Here is a 22456-nt window from a genome sequence, read left to right as displayed (position 1 = left end):
AAGGCAGAGTCGGTGCCATTGCTAACAGCGGCAAATCGTTTAATGAAAAAAATTTGAAGGCCCAATTCACTCTGTGAAGGTGGATTGCCAGCGAAGCTGTTACCATCCACTCAACCTATTCTAGTCTGAATGAAATGAGTAAGCCATAAAATGCAATGTATAACCATTTATTGCACAACGACATTCATGACGGCTTTATGATCGCTGTGGTATACACTGAGCTTTTCGGTTTTGACAGTTGCCGCGTTTTTTGCCAACGTTAGGTCGACACATGAGCCACGCATGGCAATTGGTAGTTTCTTACTCGCTTCTACACAGGAACCTTGTGGGCACCCTGCAATGAAGTTTGCCTGTAGATGTCGCGCCACTTAGCAGCAACGGTGAGCATCCGCGGGTAGGCCCTCACCGCCATTTCACCATTGTCCGTTGTGCACTCAGGCCCACCTGAAAACCTGCTTTTCCAATTTTTTAATGGATTCACCACGGCCTCTTGGCAGCTCCTTCATAAGAATTATGAACAAAAAGAACAAGCGCAGATAGTGCTGCGTTAAGGATTGTCACTACCGCGAAGAGGATGTCAGCATCAAATTTTACTGCTTCCCTTCTGAACTGGGGGGAAGCAAACTGGCGGCTGAAGTGCATTGTCGCGGCTCCTGTCAGTCTTGCGAATTTCTGTTAAACAAACTAGAACATAAATGCAAAAGCGATAAAAAAAGAACCAGCAGCAGCATCCGTAAAAAAACACAATAAAGTGTCAACTGCATAAAAACATGTGAACTGATTCCTGCTGCTGTAAATCAATTTAGATACATTGTTTAGCTTGTCTTGCTTCAAAACAAACTTGCAGTGGTTGTTATGTGCCAAATCTAGCTTCGAAAGCACTCTGTGCTGAAGCTTTGTATGCACTGTGCTTCTTCCTACGCCAAGATCAACACACGTATGCTGGAACCAAGCTCATTTGTGCCAATGTTTTCTCGTGCTTAGAACAGAACTGAGGTTGAAGTATACTGCAGCACACGTCGAGTGTTCGAAAATTAGCATTTCTCTCGCGCACGCTAGTGCATGTTTGTTCAGTCTTCACATTGTTTAGTCTCAGCTGATTGCTCTCTATGATGCTTCAACAGAAATGCCCTCTCACATTCGAGCCAGAATGACAATACCAGAATATGCTCGATGCATTTTGTCAACGGAGAAAAAAAGCACTTACCTGCCGATTCACCAAAACCTTTACAATTGTGAGGTGCAAGGCATGCTCCAAGTAATGAAACGACAAATGACAGTTCAAAGACGTCCACGGCTGCATTTGCTCACTTAAGTGGCATAAAATAATGATTTGTTAACTCAATTTGAGTTCAACCTCGTAAGCATGCATGCTTTGTTGTGATAACTACTTCGCGACTTGCGGTGGTTGCTTAGTGGCTATGGTGTTTGGCTGCTAAGCACGAGGTCGCGGGATCAAATCCCGGCCACGGTGGCCAAATTTCGATGGGGTTGAAATACCAAAACACCCGTGTAATTAAATTTAGGTCCACGCTGAAGAAACCTAGGTGGTCTAAATTATTCCGGAGTCCCCCACCACAGCGGGCCTTTTAATCAGATTGTGGTTTTGACACCTCAAACACTATAATTTAATTTAAGCACCTCGCTGTAATGTCTGTGCTGTTTACTTCTGTGACACGATATCGATGGTTGTACTCATAAATTTGACGCCCTTTCTCAAGCATTGGTGGTTCAAAATAGGCCTCTATGTTTACGATTGCTTTAAAACCACAATTTAGAACGTCCGACAGGTTGCAGACGAGTGCCGCAAAAGCACGCCTCCATAGCAGTGGCCGCCTTGGCTTTTCGTGCAACTCATACGTTGGCGCTGATGGCTGAGCTGATCGCTGTGCCGCCTGACTATTGCAGGGAGCCTATAGCAGCGCTAGCCCATTGTTCAGTGACTCTCGCCGCGATTCCATCACGCACGGTTGGCACCATGCCGCCCGTGTACGCGTACGCTACATGTGTTTTCTGCACTAAATCACTGGTTTCTAGAAAGCCAAGTTTTCTGTGGACTGCCACAAAAGAATCGCCGGTCGGTAGAGGTACACAAAGATATTTCAGAGCGATGACTACAATTGCTAACATGCAGAGTGTACACATTCAATTGGCATAAAATGATGCCGTCCGTGTGTGCGTGCGCTACATGTGTTTTTTTAAATCATCAATTTCTAGAAAGCCGAGTTCTCTATGGACCGCCACGAAAGAAACGCTGGTTGGTAGAGGTACACAGCTTCGCTGTAAAACATGGCCCTGAACAGCAAGAAGCTCGGTAGCGAGTGTAGAATTAGCTAGGTCTAGTTTTGCTGCGGTGGTGGCTACGGCTGCCAGCAGATTTGCGTTCGACAGAGCCTGTTTGAGGCGATGAGATAATCAAAATGGTGGCAATGGTGGTTTCGATCAATGCCGTTTCAGCCCTGCGGTCATGGCAAAAAGTTCAAAAAAATTGGATGGCGAAGGGTTCTTGCGGCCAAAATTTCAGACGTTGTTATACATTGACTCTATGGGGTATTGCAGCAGTGCCAAGAAGGCATCCAAATTATCGGGCATGTCCGGAAAATCGGTTGTTGACTTAGGTGCATAACCCTACTGAACACATTGTGTTGCTGTGAAAACGCGAAAATACCGCACTTTTGCACAGTTCCAACAAATAGCATTGAGTAGGTGCAGCCAGGAGCCGGCGAGTCGAATTGTAGCAAAATGGCGCAAATGGTGCAGTTACACCACCACTGCAAATGTAAAGCTCTTAAAATCAGGCATTTTACGATAAAATCATAAAGGTTGGCAGGTATGAGCATCTAGCCCATGAAGCCACAGGATGAATGGATGGATAAGGCTGGACCCTTTAAAAAGGGCAGCGGCACATGCCACCTAGCGATGTCTAATAATTTATTTGGCATATTTTCACTCTTGCCTTGATCGCTGTGGCGACATCAGCCTTCTTACCACGTTTGATTAGTTTTATGATTTCGAGCTTCACGGTGAATGGCTAATTCACGCGCTTCGCAGTAGCCATCACGGCAAAACTGCAGGAGAAGGCCCACAAGGTGTAAACACAACGAACGACAAAAGCAGCAAGGCAACTCAGACTTGACCATCTTGCACGATGAGGGCACAAGAGTCTTTGATTGGCTGTCTGAGCAAGCGTTGTGTTGAGTGTGACGGCGAGTTTCCCCACTCCCGCGAGGGAAGGCCAACTTCTGGGGGCACTTTTGTGCCACTTGATGTTCAATATATCAGGAGTCGCTGCAATTTTGTTCAATGTAAGCATAATTTTTGCTACATATACTCATAGTAACTACACCGTGTTCAGAAATTGTTGGATTTACTGGACAATTCGATGTAAACGGTTTTGACATAGTCGGGTTCAACTGTATTCGATTCATATTCGATAAGCTCTCAAAAATCACAATTCACACACCCCTAGTTATAATACTAATGAGTTGTCTTTAACTCGAGCAAATAATACGATTCTCTTGTAATACAAAAAAAGTTTCGAAGTTTAAATTTGTTTTGTAGTGCACAGCAGCGGTTCTTGAAGTTCTGTTCGAGGGGACATGGCGGATGTTCACAGCTGTTCGCAGCTGGTCATTCAGAGCTGTGTGTAGTCTCTTGTGCCTTCTATGTTTGTGTTGTTCTGCTCGCGCTACAACAAATTAGAAGATGGCCTATCAACAAGGCCATATAGCTATCTGCATGGCAAATGCAGTGCTTATAATTTGACTGCAGCAAAGTCGTCATGTCCACACAGTGAGGCCCTCACGCTATGTGAGCTTAGTGTCAGCTTCTGATGAAACTATGTCTGTATATTGCTTGTGAGGTGAGGTAGGCTGTGCGCTACTCAAAGCACTCACCTCAGTTGTCGTGGCCTCTTAATAGCTGCTCTGTGGAATGCTCTGAATGCATTAGCACACTTTAGGTCAGTGCAAAGTTGATGTAGTGTGGACAGATCCAATTTGCCATGATATCCAAGCAGGACAATCCTGCAACATTACAAAAGGGCATTGCATGTATCAAAGTGTTCTTTTCACTTTGTGAAAGGTCTTGAAGCATGTAAGAAAAAACACTATATACAATAAGTACCCCTACTTTCCTCTTTCCCTGCCTAGAAAAAAAAAACTAAGAAACTCTGTCACTGGTAAATTGTATTCAATTAAAGGCAGTCTTTGACTGACTATAATAGCAAAACAATTACTACCATATCTTTAGAGAAAACAATGCGAGGCTTCAGAACAGTTCACATGATAATACAGAAATGCAACAGTTCTTGCACACACACACACAAAAAAGTGCTTACATGGTTAAACCTCAATATAACTAACTTTAATAAAACAAAATTCTCAACATAACGAAGTAGCCAACTTTATATATGTACATAAAAACTTTATTGATGAGAAAGGAAGGAGGATTCGGGATGTAGATGGTCGAAGTTCTCTAGTACAGGGTCCCACAGGCCTGATGCAGGAGAGTTAGTTGCTCCCCCATGTTTGTGCTGGACAGCTGTGCCTCCCACTGCTCCGGGTTTACGATTTTCAGTATGCTTAACTGTGTTTTAAGTGTCTGTGGCTTTCCCATGCAGCCCCATGATATATGATATAAAGCGGAGCTACCCTCACACCACGAGCATTTAACCTTAGGGTGCTAGTCAGGAGACACGGTGCTTAGTCTTTTCAGGTGTGGATGAACACCTGTCTGTATTTTTTTACGATCACATCCTCGCCACTTAGTCTCTATGAGGAAGTGCATATTTTTGACGGTCGAGACACTGGCAACCTAGAATTTCCCTAGCACATTTGGGGCTTTCTGCTAAATAGGTTTTTGCATCTTTCTACTTGAGGGGTGGTGCAAGAACAGACACGAAGTCAGTATAAAAGTGGATGGACATGCAGTTCCGAAAGTCTCCAAAGCCCGAATACTAATGTTTTGGGTCCAAAGAAACTGCAAGGCATCACACATGGTCAAAAAGCTACAAATCACAACAAACAACATAGTGAAAATGATTCACAGAATCACATATCACAAAGAGGGAATGAAAGAATAGGACACGCTCCAACTCAATCAAGCCCTAGTCATGAGCCATCATGAGTCATGAGTCAGCCAGAACGAAGTAAAACGAGTAGACACCCTCATTACTAGTGCTATAAGGCTCCCTGTGGTTAACAAAGTGCACGTCAACTGAAAAGTTGATGGCACTTGGATTACAAAACACTTATGCCGAACTAAAGGAAGCAGTTCTCATCTCGCAGAAAGAATGGCTAAGCCAAACCCACGGGGGTAGGGTAATTCTCACGAGAGTGGTAATTCCTCCTGACCCCCAACACTTGGGAGAGATGTTGGAGGAAGTGTCGACCAGGAAAAGAGTCTCGGTGGTACCTATACCAAAAAAACATGCACCTGGAGTACCGCATGGTTTGACGTCAAGCTAGACTCAAATGGCACAGGAAACAGTATGGCAGGCAAATCCCAAGACGAGAAAACACTCTACGTGGGTGTGGCCCAATGCAAGTTCGGCAGCGATGGCAAACACGAAAACAAAACAAAAAAAACCAGCTTGGGCAAGTTGGTGCGCATCTCCTTTTCCAGTGCGACCGTGGCTGTGCATGGTTGTCAGTGTAACTGAGCTCATACACAGCCCGCATGCCCTGTTTGAGAGGTAATCTGCAGCGCATGCGAAGACAGGGTGAGCTGAAATGGCGTAGCATCATTCTCTATCTTCCTGCATGTTTAGTGTTGAAGGTTGTGGAAGTTTGAGTTTCAGAGATGCATTGAAGCAAGAGGCAGATAAGCATTCGCTTCCTGCTGCCAGCGCTTTTCATGATAGCATCGTCCTACTGCAGGCGACACTATTAGCTGCAAGAGAGAAGTGGACGCAAAAGCATGGCTGGCTTCACTTTGTACAGCTGATGTGAAGATATCTTCGACGTGGAATGAAACTATCTTTCATCACCGACTCTCAATTTCAACAGAATAATTTTTGTTCTCATCAAATTTTTGTTTCCTAATTGCATGATCATTTGGGAAATTTCGCGGCCCCTTCCATGCAAGAAAAATCCACCAGCAATTGTACCTATTTGTATAAAAGGTTGAATTTCAATAAAACTAAATTTCCATATAACAAAGGAAATTGCAGATTTTACCAACTTCGTCATATAGAGGTTTAACTGTAAAGCAAACGCATGTAGCCATATGGCCTGTGATGTAACGACAGTGTCACAGGGCAGGACAAAACCCTTGGTGTCCTCCCCGATGGTGGCAACGATCTGTCATGCAACCTGCAACCATCAAGTCACAGGTTTGATTTATAGCAGTGCATTCTAATGAGCATTAAGTTCCTGGTGCATGTGAGAGAAATGACCCAATGATTGAAATCAATATCCAGCCCCTGTGTAACAGCTTACAGAAAAGTGAACAGCTGAGTCAATCTAGGCAATGGCTGTAAACTGCAGAGCCATCAATTGAGGTGCATAGCCCTTTCAGTCTCGGCAGTAAGATGTTTCTGAATGGCTGGAGCTGCACATCCCAACTTGATGAGCTACTTCCTTGTTTTAACCTGCTTCCTTGTTTTAAGAAAACAAGGAAGCAGGTTCTCAGCACAGAAATAATTAGCAGACATCTGTCTCTTTGCACTGTGGTACAACCAAACTCTCTACATCACCTATAATTGACAAACTTGATTTGCTTGGAAATGCACTCCTCGTTGCAAGGACACAATAGAGAGCAGGTCAACAAACACCGACCAGCAAAACGAAATAAAGGTGTCAAGAGGACTAAAAGTGGCACATGCAACGAGTGGGAAGGGCAGGGAGAACCAAGATGCTCAATCATAGCCAAGTTAGCCAAGTTTCAAACGCGTGTGGAAAATGAACATTTAAGACTCTAATTAATACATGGGAGGGAAAGTTGTTTATTTTGACATTCGTCGTAAAGAAAATCTAAGGAAACTGAATTGTATAATAACAATATGAGAGAGCTGCATTGATGTTTGGCTCATTGATGTATTGGAAGAAAAGGACATTTCCATTTTCTTTTCTCCAAAATATTAATAATCATATGTTAATTTCCCATAAGCACATTTTTTTTCATTAGTGCCTGCAGGCTTTGCCAGGGTATGGAGGACAGTTGTGCCCTTGAGTAGGCATGCCTGCTATGATGGCCAACAGGGCAGTTCTAGGCTTGGGTAAATATTGAATATTTCTGAATATTCAATAGAATATTATGCTATTCCATATTTGCATCGGCTTGAATTTCAGTATTCGAAAAAAAAAAAGAGGATATACATATTTTTCACGTACAAGCCACACTCCCAAACACAAGAGCCCAGAAATATAAACTAAAAACAAAAAATAATTTGCGTATATAACCCGAAGAAATGCTTGCACACAATGGCCAAATCTTTCTAAAAACAGTCTCTGTTCGCATATGCATGTCCACATCATATCTTCAGCCAGCAGTGCGGTTCTCCACCTGTTCAGCGAAACTCATGTGGAGAACGCTGCCCTAAAGATAGTTTGACACTAGTGCAAGCTGCGCTGCGTTGAAACTACATCTTGAAGGCGAATTGTGCTGCTATGAAGCCACACCTCCAGGCAAAATTTTCACATAATCCGCACCCCAATTTCACTGCTATATCTAGAAAATTTTTTATACATGTTACAAAAAAAATCTGCACCTGCTCAATTATCCAAGCATATTACTTGCTGTGGCTCTACGACTTGCCAAGAGACGTGTGGTCCCTGTGAATAAATTTTCCATTGATGCAGCACTGAACTGTAACTTTGGTGGTTGACACCTGGTGAAACAGCACTGGTGAGGCCTAAACTGCCTAAGCAAGCCCGTCTGGCCGTTCGAGGCACTTGGCTTGTATTCGCGGGCTTCTTTCACACTCGAAAAAACACTTTTATGTAGTATGTATTGAGCAATCAGAAAACTGTATCGGGAGTTTTTTATGTGGCTTTACAATTTTCTCATTGACACGTTTTATCTAATTACAATGTTTGAGAAGTTATCAATTAAGACCAATTATGTAATGAGGTGAAATGCAAAAAATAATCTGAGTATCTCCAAGCGATGGCAAACAACATTACCTTGGTTCTGTCCAGTTACATGATACTTGTATATTTTTAGATCTTGGTGCATGATAGTTGGGACTCCCTACTATATACAAGTTTTCAGCACCATATCTCAGAAAAAAATTTTTTTTTTTTTCTAAGACCTGCCTCTCTCCGTAAACTGGATCTAGCCACAACAGCAGTAATAACAGCCAAATGACAGTTATGCTTTTAGCAAAGAACAGGTATGGCTGATAACAACGTTGCCTAGAACTACCTCTGTCTGTGAAACAAGAACTGCTTACCGCCACATGTGAATGAAGAATATTCTGGGGATGATTGTCCACTCTTGGAGGATACAGTAATGCTGCAGAGAAAAAGGTTAATGAGGGTTCTGACATAGACAGTACAATGTACACTCAGCAAAACTCAGCCATCATGTCCAATTCAATGAGATCAAGAGTTGGAGGTAACAAACAGGAAAAAAGAAGAAAATGGCAGTTCCGCCCAAACAGTGAAGCATTAATAGCCATAGTACAGTGGCTAGATAGGTAGGTGTGCCACCTGCTGGGCATGAAGCATAGTTCAGAGCTTCTCTGCTTAATGACGACAACTGTGGTGCTTCCATCAGAGGGCTGTCACAAGTGGCGTGCATCGTGTGCTCCTGTGGTCATATTACAGGGAAAATGCAATGTATTTATCCCTGTATTTAAACTGGAAACCGTCTTCACAGTGACACCATAGACAGCTGCAGATTTCTGAATGCAGCGGAGCTCCGTTAGTTGCGAAGGTAACATACTTGCCTTGTCCATCAGCTGTTTGTTTCTTGGTTTGAGAGGCTAAAATATAGAGCTCTTAATACTGTTTTGTTTAGTAAAAACATTAAAACTGAGTCTACAAAGAGGAGCACCAATTCTTCACAGACAAAACACTCCATCAGTTCTTCTAAAGAAAGGTAGGGTCAAAATTTGTTTTACGAATCGGTGTGTAGTTGTATGTGAACATAATTTATGCAGAGAGTATTCTTATATGATGAAATGCGTAATGAAAATTACTTGGGCTGGAGGAATGTAAAATACAATTGAATAAATATTGATATTCCTCCCTGGCTTTATTTCTTTGCCTGTAAAGGTGCTATTATGAACGAAATGTATGGTAATTTGTGTCGAGCTGCACACATTTGCAATAAAAACCAACAACCTTTTTTTGTCAATGAAAATAAACTTGTTCTCCAGAAATAAAAAAAAAAAGACTATTTCTTACTTTGTTCGATGACCTATGATAAACTGTATGATCTATGACGAGAGTAGTAGCTTGTAGCATGCAAAATATAGTTTGGACTCTTGATGGTTGTATAAGTATGTTTGAACGTAATAGGGCTAATCTTAAGTTGCACAAGTAAACCAGCAATGCACCAAGCTTTTAAAGCAAATGATAGCCTTTAATGAAACGCGGCAGTGCATCACAGCGCTCACAATACATGTGGCGTAGCGTGAGGTGCTTTTTCTTATCTCGAGTACGCTCAGGAGCCAAGATCTTGCTAATTACAAGTAAGTGCAGGTCAGCACTATATTAGGTTTATGATGCTGTTCGTAAGTTTAGGTTTTTGCTGCTCACAAGCGACCAGTCCAGAAGGCTTGAGCTGGAGAAAGGAAGAAATATCTGCCAGCTCCAGTGCACACAGCAATTGTTTTCTTGTGAACTGCATCCGCTGCACTTGAAGCTGAATTTTATTGTTCTATGTGGCTGTTGATATTTGTCGTTGTACTTGCCAAAAGGTCTTCAAGCTTCTTACACAGAATAATTTTGCTGACTGTCTTTCAACAGGTTCACTTCCCCACTTGTGTGCAAACACTAATTATTCACTTGTTCAACATTCCTGTGCTGAGGCGAAACTGCCATTTGGGAACTCGCATTATGCAACGCGCCATGCTTTCTCAGCTTCGAAGCCAATCCTGAGGATTACAAAGGCAGAGTCGGTGCCATTACTGACCGCGGGGAATTCTTGCAATCAAAACACGGCACTGGATGGCAAGAACCTTAATAGCGAACGTCAAAGCAGCTAGCGTTGCCGCGGTGGTGGCTACGGCTGCCAGCGGTTCTGGATGCGAAAGCGCTGGTTCGAGGCGGCAAGATAATCAAAACAGCGGTGTTCGCTTTGATTAATGCCATTTCGGACCTGCAGTGGCGGCAAAAAGTCAGGAAAATCGGACAGCGAAGGGTTCTTACGCCTGAAATTAGACGTTCTTATACATTGACACTATGGGGCACGTGGTGGTGCCACGAAGCCGTCCGAATAGTCAGGCATTTTCCTAAAATGGGGTGTCCAGAAAATCGGTCTACTGTACACTGGCAACTCCTCCAGCCGACGACATGGAGTCAAAGACAATTTGTTACGATTCCTCTCTTTTACTGGAGTCAGCACTAGGGCGACTTTCGTTCCCTTTCAATAAAATGACAGCTCATTTTCCCTGATTGAAGCACAAATTTCGAGTTTTTCCAGACTATTCAAGATCCCTGAGAATTCCAGGTTTTTTCCCGGTTTTCCTGGTTGGTAGACACCCTATCACCAACATTAAATTCAGTGGTCTGCTAAAATATTCAGCAAGGAAATTTTAAAAAAGGCCTCAGTCTTGTCTTGAGGTATCCATCTGGGAGTCATCATAGTGAATTTCAAAGTTGCAGCACTTTTTGAAAATTCTCCAGGCCTGGAATGAGAAACTATGTGCACCATTCTGACATATTGCTGTAACTTGAAAACCAGTGAGTATAACTGCATGAAATTTTGTAGTTCTACTAATGCTTTTGCTGTGAGTCTATCCTGAAAATTTTATTAACTATCTCAATAAACAAAGAAGTTGGTATTCGAGGGTAGCTTCCCTCCTTAAAACACATGCCTTTTCAGGGATACATTCACACTTGATTAAAGATGATTTGATGTAGGTTACAGCGACTTTAGTGCTGCCGATTTTTCCTGCTTCGGGAATTTGTCAATATGAACTTGCTCGAAGCAAGTACCTTTTTGGATCCTCTCACCTTCAGATGACCTTGTAGATGATACATAGGGTCAGGAACCGACGAGCGAAACTTGTTCCTAATCAGAATATATTATTTGGAATAAAACTAAAGATAATAAAACAAGCCCAAATTCGTAGTGTTTATGAAGAATTCCAAGAGAGTAGGCAAGTATGTGTGCCCACATGGGGCAGCTGTCGAGCACTGTGTCAGACTCCACTCTCCAGCCAATAAAAATGTTAATCAATTGCTGCTATTAATAGGGAATTTTAGGAATATGTGACTGAAAGCTAAGGGACGCTATCAGCCAGTGGTTCAAAAGCATACAAGTGGAGTTTGGAGTTCTAACATGCTATGTCACGCTCATGAACTAGTAATGCGTTTATACTGCACGACTACTGCTCTGAATGCCAAGTTAGTAGACACCTGCTATCAAAGCAGAAAAGAAAATTATGGCAGAAGCCATCCTTTGTGATTATCTAAGTCAATGCAAAACTTTCCTCTTGTGAACGTGGCACAAAGCCTGAGCACATTCATGTCCTCCCATGGTTCACTCGAAGACTGCCACAATTGTGGGATGTGACACCCTTACGATCGCAACTCGAGACAGTTGCAGACATTACACGCTGCCCCGAATTCATCTTCAAATTGCTTTTGAAAGTATGTGTCCGTGTACTCCAATCGGCGCTGCTTGGTCTTGGCGGCCTGTTCAACAGCTGTTCGCTTGGCTTGGCACTGTTCTTTGGCCGCACGTCACTTCTTGCTTGCGCTTCAAGGCCATGTGCATCTAGTCGGCTCGTCGCTTCACTTCCTGCCTCGTTGCTTTGGTAGGCATTGCATACCTTAGAAGCCTGCAGAGCCTTTGTACTTTTATGCTCCTCATCCACTTGATGCTTTTGAGGGCCCATTGTTGTATCTGCAAGTAGAGGCCTACACACAACATAGTGCAGCCAACGCAAACCAGTCCCATCTATTAGTTAAGTGCACACCCACACTGGCGAGTGGAACAAGGATAGAAGGCACCAAGCGACTCGTAGGGTGGAGCATGGAGGGGCCGAGCCAATAGCGGCCAGCAAGCCGGAACATGGGGGTGTGTGCATCAGTGAACAACTCTGTGACATTGCACGGCCTCATGTTTGACCTTGGCTTCGTCTAGGCAAAGTGCTTTAAGGACTTTAACTTTAAGGACATCGAGTATGTTTGGCAATTAATGCAAGCGGCAGTTAAATGAATACCAACTCACAGCACAGCTCAGTGTGAGCCTTCTACTAAAATACTCTATGTACATACTCACTGCCTGTGTGTCAAGAGGTGCATAAGGTGGTGGCTTCTCAGAAAAACTGGACAAAACCAGCTGCACTACAGTCAATGGCAGGAGGGAGAAACTACAATATGCACCGGGGTTCTGCAGATCCTGCAAACAGAAAACAAGGGCAAATTATATAGTTTCTTCTAGGCTTGTGTGAATATAAATTTTCTTGTTTGAGATGAAATCGATGCGAATAGTAATTAGTGTCGAATAATTTCAAAATGAATACTTTGAATAATGAAATTTATAAAAAACCTTAAAGGGGTCCTGAGCTACCCCTTGGGCTTGGTGAAAAAACACTGTCTGCGGATAGCATATGCTGCTGGGAACATCTCGGTCAAATTTTGCGGTGGTGCACGGCACGTGGAGCTTGCAAGTGCTCCGAAGTAAAAATAAAGTCAAAAAAAAATTTTTTTTTTCAAATGCTTTCTTTTCAACAGAAGCCTGCTCCTCATTCTTTTCTGGAGACTAGTTCGTAATATAGCCGATTCCCAAATACGGCTGCTAGTGGCCATTAGCTGACATCAATCAAGAAGGGTGTTTAGATCAATGCGCTTCTTTCTACTGTCACTGTGTGTATTCATTGACGCAGTTTCATAAACAGGCTAAAGTAAGTTAAAGTCTCCTTTCAAATTTTATTAATAATTACGCACATCCAGAAGAAGCCAACATGCTTTTTGTGAAGTCTGTTCACGCTCGGCCACCCTGCTTATCGATGCCGTAGCCATCGGGTCTTGCTAATTTCAAACAGTTTCAAACACTGAACTAGCCTCGAATGATGCAAAAGTTAAGGTCGAACCCCACACGCTTGCCAGCGCAGGCTCACTCATGGCCACTCCTGGTTAGACCCCTTGGCAGACTTCGCTTTGTTATGATCAAGCTATTGATAGCTCTTCAAGATGCATACGTTGGATGTGGGTACTATGCATTCAGTCGCGCTGGTGCATAACAAAGCCGGTCAGCACCACGTAGCACGGCCAGACTTGAGTGTATGAGCGCGAGTACGCACTCAAGCCCTGGCGCGCACAAAGCAAATGTTGCACATACACACTACAATTGCATATAGCTGCTGTCTGCCACGTAGCATAGATACCACAGCCACCATAAGACGCCGCAACATGTCCACTGACTGATTGCATTCTGTCTCGCTGAGGACAACTGTGTATATAATCGGAAGTAGTAGCACCTACGTGAACATCCAAAATCAAATTTGAACTGTGCGCCACGGCGATGTTCAATTAGACCCATTTTATTGGCAAGGAGAAACGCAGCCTCAAACCAGTGCGCCGCGTCACTCTCCTGCTCACACTGGTATGCGCAGATTCCGTTTTCTCCCAGCGACAGGTTGGAAGGTAGCTGTGATGTTATTGGGCCGGATCACTCCAGAAAAAGGGAGAAGCAGCACGCGAAAGCAAAAACACACATCAGACTGGTATTGACGTACACGACACAGATAACGGCACACACACGTGACAATGTCCCAAAATGCCTCATAGGCGACATGCACTGTATGTATCGGTAGATTACGATTGGCCTACAGTTCCGGCGGAAGCGTGTGTCGCCGTGTCTGAGACCTCGTTGAACCGATGCCGGCCAGCGGGGTCGGACAACAGTGTCGGCCGGCGGGTCGGACAGCCGTGTAGGACGGCCGGGACGGTCGGCTGGGTCGAACAGCCGGGTTGGACGGCCGTGACGGTCGGCTGGGTCGGACAGCCGGGTTGGACGGCCGGGTCGGACCGCCTTACGGGGCTCAGGTAGCCGGCCGCAGTCACCGGGTCGCGTCCACAGCTGGCGGGGTAGCCCTGTGGCCGCTCACCCGAACGCTCGAGTGCCCCGGTTCCGGACCGCCAGCCCTCCTGGACCAGTGCCCAGCGGAAGAGCGGGGCGAGGTAACCTCCCAGCGGGCGACAGCGGGCGACAGCTTCAGGTGTGGCGTATTGGCGCGGTCGGCGATAGCTCCTATGGGCCAGACGCCCAGCGAGGAAGCTGCTTTTCGTCGACCGCCGAACCTCGCGCACTGCTCACTGCTCGCGCCGAGAGTGTGGCCACGGGCCACACTCTCGCGCCACGCTTTTTGAGGCGCCACTGCCGGCGCTCCCAAATTGGTGTCGATGATGATGATGGTCCTCTTCGCCACCGCACGGCGCACTGTCTTCATATGTTTAGTCTTCGCACTCCCGCGTACCATATATTATGACAGTAGCGGCTTAATTGCAAATTAATGCACTTCTAAAGTATTCTGTCTGGGATTTCAGTGATGTCAGATGACCCAAGGTCGACAACCTACCACTCTGCTGTATTTGGCTGCAAAAAGAACTTTAGGAAGCAAGCGTGAAGTGCACCTTCAGCCGCGGCGACTTCATGGTCACTGCCGCTATGATAGCAGAGAAGCGTCCGCTTTGTATTGCCTGCGTAAAGGACTTGATGCCATCACATGTATGTTCAGAAGGTTTTGTTCCCAGTGAGCGCTTAGTGACGAACTCAGAACTGGGCACCCATGATCAAACTTGGACATGAAAGAAAGGTGCGTATTCAAGTCGCTAAACTCAAATGATGAAGCTAACTATTTCTTCGTGCACTCACATTAAACTTATTCTGTTCAAATGTGTTCCAAGATTATCATGATTGGCAACCAACATTCAGGCGGAAGTTGACCAAGGACGTATTATAAAACAGTACGTGCCGACTAAGAAATGAAAGTGTGTTCTTTTCCATTCTGTAACCAAAGCCGTGGCTACCATGTACCGGCTGAGCTTAGTTCACATGGGTTCTCCCGTGCTTCTGAATTTCGCCGGCAAGCTGTCGACGCCGCTCATTGCGCGCTGTATTACTGCAGAAAATAAAGGTGCTGTTGCAGAGAATAGTTGTTCATCTTTCAGCTCTCGAGTAGGCGATGTGCTCTTACACGCACAGGCACCATTTGAGACCTAAGAGTACGCATTATCTTTCAACACGTCACGTGCGTTTGGTTGATTGTGGCATATTTACAGTCACCATTCTCAGCTAATCCATGTTAACAGCCCTTTCGATCAAGTTATTTTAGAGTTCTTTATTTTGTAGAGCTTTATGGCCGGGTGCCAGATAAAAATGTTTAGAAAATCATACCGTCAAAATTTTAGGACCCCGAAAGCTAGCAAAACGTGCTTCCTCAGAGCTTCGCAGTTACCTTGGATTGGGATTTATGCTGGTGCGGAACACCACATGACACATGGAGACACCTCTGATTTTCGCAGCCCGAGTGATACCTTAAGAGTTCAAGGATAGACATAGAATAATAAAACGTCACATGTATACAGAGCTTCGCAGTTTGGATTAGGATGTAAGCTGGTGCAGCACACCGCATGAGCCATGGAGACACCTCTGATTGTTGTCGCCTGAATGATACCTTAATAGAGTTCAGGGCTAGACATACAATAATAAAACATCACGTGTATATGCTACATATCGATAATGTTCAGACTTGACTCGCCTTCTATTTCAATCGTGGGGAGAGCTGCAGGAGCACCTCTAGGCCCATCACCTTCAATATTGCTATATTGAAGCTAAAAGCTTAGTGACGACTCGCTAACAAGTTTTCCAATCCAAACAACTTTCTGACATCTTTCGGGAAAGCGCGAAAACCTGCCACTCATCGTCAACAGCACGTTCGCCAAGCACCCTCCAGCACGATCCTGCATACCAGCATAGTGCCGCATGATAGACGGTGCTGCGATCGCAAAATGGCAGCACCCTCAATGAAACGCTCTATAGGCGGAGCATTATAGGCATGCCCCACTCCGCCATAGCCTCTGCAGTGCAAGTCATTGAAGAATGAGTGGAAGCATCACACAGAGGATGTTTGATTGCCAATAACTTACCTTCTACTGAATGCATTGAAGTGCTTTTTTGTGGCAAAGTATTTCTGAAATAGTCTATCTTGACTTCAAATGAATTTCTCGACTTCGATAAAAAGTAGTTCAGGGCCTCTTTAACAGAAGTGCTAGATTATGACAGATATAAAAAAATTGTTCTTTACTTGCCAAAAGTACACATGTTCATCTCAACTACGGAAATACTTGAAGATAAACTTGGGGATTGACACAGAAAATGGGTGCTACTGCAACCGTAATGGACAGTGTAGATAGAAAAGGTCAAAAAGTTTAAAACAAAACATGCTCTGTCGTTACAATTTTTCTTTAATAGTGTGAAAGAACAACAAAACAAAATTGTATTGCTCAAGACTAAAGCTTTTATATCAGTTGATCTAGTGTTATCTTAAGATCGATGTTACTAAAATATTTTTCCTCTTCTTCGGAATATGCCATCAGGCAGAATAATAATTTTACAATCAATCACTCCTTTTTGCCCTACATTCAGAAAGCATTGACTTTTTCGTGTGCAATAGGTCAGTGGTATCGGCCCAATACAGTCAACTCCCATTTATTCAACCTTGATGGGACTGACGAAATTGATCTAATTATACGGCGGGTTGAATTAAACAAGCTGCAGAAAAAAAATGTCAAAACGCACTGCTGACTGATTTGGCAGTATTTGCCTGATTTCTTAAGTACAAAGTGGAAACTAATGATTAAAGCTCCTACATGAAGTAGAAATCTAACGCATACCCAAATTTTAAGCAAGGTAAATGGGCAAGGTCCAATATTGTTACAACATTAAACACACAGGATGCAGGACGAAGATGCGAGAAACAAAACCAGCTCTGTATTCAAAGACCACCAGAGCTAATGCGCCAACTTCGTCTTCCTTCCAAAAAAGGAGCGTGGTTGCTGCTCGTGTCCCTCAATTCATTTTCTTCTCTTTCTTTGCTATCCTTTAGTCGTGACAATATGTGTGGCACAGTGGCAGTCGATTTCCTAAAGTCAGCCTTTACCGTACTGCACGCACCAAAGAATTTCGAATCTCATGCCAAAAGCAGTGACCAGTCACTTGCTCTCGCATCCGCATTATCGTTATCGAAAGCAGTTAGATCAACGCTAGTGGCTGATTTGGTGGTATCGAGAACATTCACAGTAATACATAGTTGTTAATATGGAGGTAAATAATTGAAAATATATGTATGTTTGTGATCTCAAAACGACAGGAAATAAAGTCACAGTTTCACCAAAAAGGCAAAGCAACAATTGCAATAGCAAATTAGTGAACTGCTATGAGAAATAAGGATAGTAGATTTATCAGCTGTATGAACTTGTAAACACAGGCATAGTAACTAAATTAACGAGCATGGTGTCAGATGCGCAGAAGCCACCATGATCTCACTCGATGACCACGGAAACTCACTGTTGAACACGCTACAGTGAAGAAATGCGGCAACAACAGCGTGTGAGTTGATCCTCACGCAGATGCTCACATCAACGTGAAGTAGGCTGCGAAAACACACTGAGGCACGGAATCCATATCCATCGCAAATGACTTTCAAGATATAATGGCCAAGCTGGGAGCGCACGGTTGCCCGGGCCACCAGGAGTAAAATGTATAAATTTGTATAGCACATGCCGATCAATCACTTGCTTTGTTCATTATCTTCCTTTGTACTGAAGAGCTTTATTATGGACATCATGTAACACCACAGGTTCTTAACAGGTTACCACCACACACAATGGCAACTCAAGGTACCAGGATTAGTTTTCAAAGAGATGATCATGCAATGAATGTGTCAGTTATGAAATTACTTACATAATTGAAATCTACAAGATCTGCGTAGCATGTGATCGCTGTGCAGATGGCAAAGACGAGCCAGAACGTAGGGATGACCACAGATGACTGTAGCCCCTTCCGCCTTTCCAACATGGTGAGGCTAATTACTAGGATCTGCAGAGAGATTGACAACCATTTCAAACACAATCAGGGAATACCTATTTCAGTATAACTGCAGGAAGAAGGCCTCCCCCAGCAACGTCGAATTACCCCTGCGCCAACCGACACTATTCTACGCCAGCACATTTCCCAATATCATCACACCACCCAATTGTATGCTGTCATCGACTGTGCATCCCTTCGCATGGCACCCATTCTATAAATACAGAATAGACCATCGATTACCTGCCCTACACATCACATGGACAGCCAAGCTACATATCTTACTCTTAACCTCAACTAGCATACCAACTGCACCTGTTTGCCCTCTAATCCACACTGCTGTCTTTCGGTCTCATTAAACGTTATGCCTAACATTTCTTGTCCTATCCCCCATTGCACGATCCCTAAGTTCTTCTCAAGCTTCTTTGTTAACCTCCAAATTTCTGCCTCGTATGTTAGCGCCGGTAGCATGCAATGGTTGTGCACTTGTCTTTTCAAGGATAGCAATAAGCTGCCAGTCATGATTTGGTAATGCCAAGCCCATTTTTATTCATTTCCTTCTCATGATTAGGGTCCCCTAAGACTAACTGGCCTGGATAAACATATACTTGCATAAATTGTATAGGCTGACTGTCAATGGTCAATTCTTTTTCTCTCGCCAGGCTATTGAACATTACCTAAGTCTTCTGCATATTAATCTTCATTACAAATCTTACACTTTCCCTGCTAAGGTTCTCAATCATTTGTTGCAAGTCATCTCCGTAATTGTTGAATAGGACAATGTCATCTGCAAAGTGCAGGTTGCTGGTGTGTTCCCCACTGATCCTCACACTTTATTTTTCCCAGACTAAGAGTTTGAATGCTTATTCCATGCATGCAGTGAACAGCATTGAAGAGATTGTTTCCTTGACTGACTGTCACCCTTCTTGATTGGTATTCTTCTGCTTTGCTTGTGAAGTCAGGGATCGTAAAAGCAAGTGTGACTATGAATTAAAGCAGCTGCTTTACTCTCTCAAACCTGAGTACTTCCCCATGCTTAAAGAGAAGTTAAAGGGACACAAAATAGAAAAATAGATTAAGCTAAATTACCTTTCCAAAATAAGAAAAAGAGCAGACCTGCTAAACCAGAAAAGGTGCAAAAATGAGAAATTGGAGGGATAATTGCTACTTTCAATAAGCTCGTCGTGACTTTACAGGTTTTGACAATGTCTGCTTGAGCCTAGGTCATTTTTTATCAGTAAAGGTGTTGGACTATGCTGTATTTAAAGAAGCTAAAGAGTAAACATACCGTCGAGAACTTTGAGTGCACCACAATGGCCCAAACAGGAGAAAGTGCATTGACATCAGTGAAGTCACACTGATGTGCCGGTTCAGTATTTTGTCTTCTTGCAGTCACCTTGTCGGAGGCGGCACGAAGAGGTAGCTGCTGTAGCCATGGTTTATTTAGGCTGGCCAGCAATGGTGCAGCGAGATCTTGGGAGTGGCCAACACCGCGGCCGCTCAGGTCGAGTGCGCCAGCATTTTCTATTCTAATGCTACCTGCATGCGAGTCCATCTCCTTCGCCTACTTTGGAGGCATACGATAGTCGCACCACTACAGGGCCCTCCTGCTAGTGCGAAGTATGATTGAAATAAAGTCTAATGGTAACGTCCAGGTAAAGTGTGCAAATGGTGTGGTCATTGGTAGTGTTGGGTTCACGCAATCCAGCGAGATGTACCAGACAGCGCCGGCAGTGTAGATTGTGAGCGAGGTACAGCCACATTGATACCTTAGTGCTTAATCATGACCCGCCGCAGGTTCTCGTAGATGCCCAGGCCTGTAGAAGTAGGAGCTCCAAAAGTAGACCGTCTGGCAGCTCAGGACTTACGTGGAGATAATGCAATTGTTAGTGCTCACAATGTAGATGTAGAAGCAATACTCGAGCTGAAGAAACCAGATAACAGAGCTGCTTCTGTAAAACTTTGGTAGGCCATGCATACACAGAAAGTGTGAGCACAGAACATCGGAAGGCTCGCTTGCTGCTGCTTGCGGTGAAATTTCGAATTCCAGTAGCATCAGGGTTGCGGTGGTCGCTGAATGCATCACAAAGGTTGTGCTAGTGGCATTGCCATGCCTGCAAGAGTGAAATTTGCACCTGGTGGAGCCAGTGGGAGAGCCTCTGTATCGGTGCTGAGTGAGGTGCCCCCAAATGGAAAGCGGACAGCTTGCGGGGGAACAGCCAAGGAAAGAGAGCGGCGGGACATAGAATAGCCAAAAGCGCTTATATTTGGGCCAGTGAATTCCTTTGAAAGAGTCACCATGCAGCTGACTTTGAGCTGGGGAGGAGGCTCACGAAACGACTAGAGGTCTTATGATGGGGCCGACGCATGCTGATGATCAGCATGGGAGGATGCAGGCGATATGGGACGACAAGATGTGGAATGGCGCGATGGTTCCAATTCTGAGAGCTGTTGTGGACTGAATGTTCGAGCTGTATAGTGAGCAAGGACGGCTGACCGCAAATCCACGTAGAAGTCGGGACCGGGGAATGTCAGCCGGAGACTGGAACGCTGCCAGAGCTTGGAACCTTGTTGAGAAGGAAATGGCTGTATGAAGTGGCTCTATCTGGATGAACAAGATGTCTGGCATGTCAATGTAGAATTACCGGACACCCTACAACCGTGGAACGTCTGCCAGACTGCGCGAGGCCCCGTCCCACGCCTTGGTAGAGTTGGTGAGCTGACGCTGGCATGGATGGGCTCGGTCATCCAGGTCACCAATTTGAAGGAGGTGGCGTGAAGAGGTAGCCATTGTAGCCACGATTTATTTAGGCCGGCCAGCCATTGTGCAGCGGGATTTTGGGAATGGCCGACAATGTGGCTGCTCAGGTTGAGCGCACTAGCGTGTTCCATTCTCATGCTGCCTGCACATGAGCCCATCTTCTTCTTTGCCTGCTTTGGAGGCGATAGTCACACCGCTACAACCTCTTACCACTAAAATAGACTTCTGAAGAATCATTTATTAGTCTAAACTGATTAAATTCTTCTCTTTAGCGTCCCTTTCAAGAAACATTTTCCATAGTCTGCTCTGTTGGGGTCATCTGGTCCAACAGAGCAGATAATAACCCCCTCCCCCCACCTTCTCGTCGTCCAGGCCCCTTCCATGAAAAAGGAACCTACATTGACATGTAGACAACCTGACACACTACGCCACCTCAAGTTCCTCCACCGACATTCAATCGCACATCTTTCTTTTCAATTCTAGACCATCGCCGCTAACACACCCTTGTTCATTGCCTCGCCCACCTGCCTTATATCCCTCTTCCCTTAAGAAGAACCGCACCTACATGTATCATGCCGGGGAAAGCACGTCGCCTTGAAAAAACATGTCCACTTGTTGAAACGTTGGCTCCTGCTTTCACCTTGTTTTTGTTTTACTCATCATCTTGAATTTCCATCTCTTTCCATCCCCATGTTTTCCCTGAACCTTAAAAGACTTATCACTTGGACGCGAAGCCATAGTGCGCCTCATGCCCGTCGAAATGCTAGTTGTGTGTTTTTATTCAGGATGATATAGAAATGGACATAGCACAGAAGCAAACCATCGTGTATGCATATATGCCATGCCACCATCAGCACACTCGTACTGCAAATTGTGCGTGAACATGCCTGGCTGTTTGTCCATTACAATATGCCATTTAAACAACTGATTGTCAACGAGTCAATAAGGCAGTTGCATCAGGTTTCACTTTCGAAACAAACTTCCTGTTGGAGCCAGTCATCCTTGCTTCTCGTCCACCCTAAGTCCAGCCGTCTCTTCTTGCGTGCCACTCAGTACTATAACGCCACATGGTCTCTTTGTTCTCAACCCTTGCCCTCTTGCTGCTGCGTCAGACTGCCAATACTACATAGACACTGTTAGATATGAAAGCAGTTTTCAACTTGCAGGACATTCAAGTCCATTCCCACTCAAGTGTAACCCTGCAAGCACAAATGGAGTGTGATCAACCGGTTCAGCGCAGACTGTGGGCCCTGTGAATCACACAGCGATGAGTCTTGCATGCTGCTGCCACGATGGTCTTTCTGAAAAGTGTGGATGTAAAATCCGTTCAAGTAGGGGTCGTGGTTGAATCCGTTTTGGCTGTTTATGGAAAGTCCTTGTCTGCAGGAACACATACTTGGCGGCGCAAACATTTCCGGTTCAGCATCCCCTACCCGGAGCCACTCAGTGAAAAGATGAAGTGTAATTCATGCTTTCCTGTGGAAC

The 22456-nt window shown here is 44.5% G+C and overlaps 1 protein-coding gene across 6 annotated transcripts in view; it reads right to left on the bottom strand.

Moving 5' to 3' along the window:
- Window positions 1-22456, bottom strand: part of LOC135920177 (multidrug resistance-associated protein 1-like) — a 220990-nt gene that overhangs the window by 169560 nt on the left and 28974 nt on the right. For 5 of the 6 annotated variants that reach the window (XM_065454324.1, XM_065454319.1, XM_065454320.1 and 2 more), the window contains 4 exons: window positions 18088-18222; window positions 12400-12519; window positions 8396-8457; window positions 3897-4025 (listed from right to left, as the gene is read on the bottom strand). In XM_065454324.1, coding sequence (XP_065310396.1) covers window positions 3897-4025; window positions 8396-8457; window positions 12400-12519; window positions 18088-18222 — 446 coding nt within the window. The remainder of the gene's footprint in view (window positions 1-3896; window positions 4026-8395; window positions 8458-12399; window positions 12520-18087; window positions 18223-22456) is intronic. The other variant, XM_065454323.1, reaches the window with a different exon arrangement.

Source organism: Dermacentor albipictus, chromosome 3 (assembly GCF_038994185.2).
Source record: "Dermacentor albipictus isolate Rhodes 1998 colony chromosome 3, USDA_Dalb.pri_finalv2, whole genome shotgun sequence".
Classification (NCBI taxonomy): Eukaryota; Metazoa; Arthropoda; class Arachnida; order Ixodida; family Ixodidae; genus Dermacentor; species Dermacentor albipictus.
The sequence above is the reverse complement of the archived record's forward strand: the minus strand, read 5'-3'. Positions and strand labels throughout refer to the sequence as shown.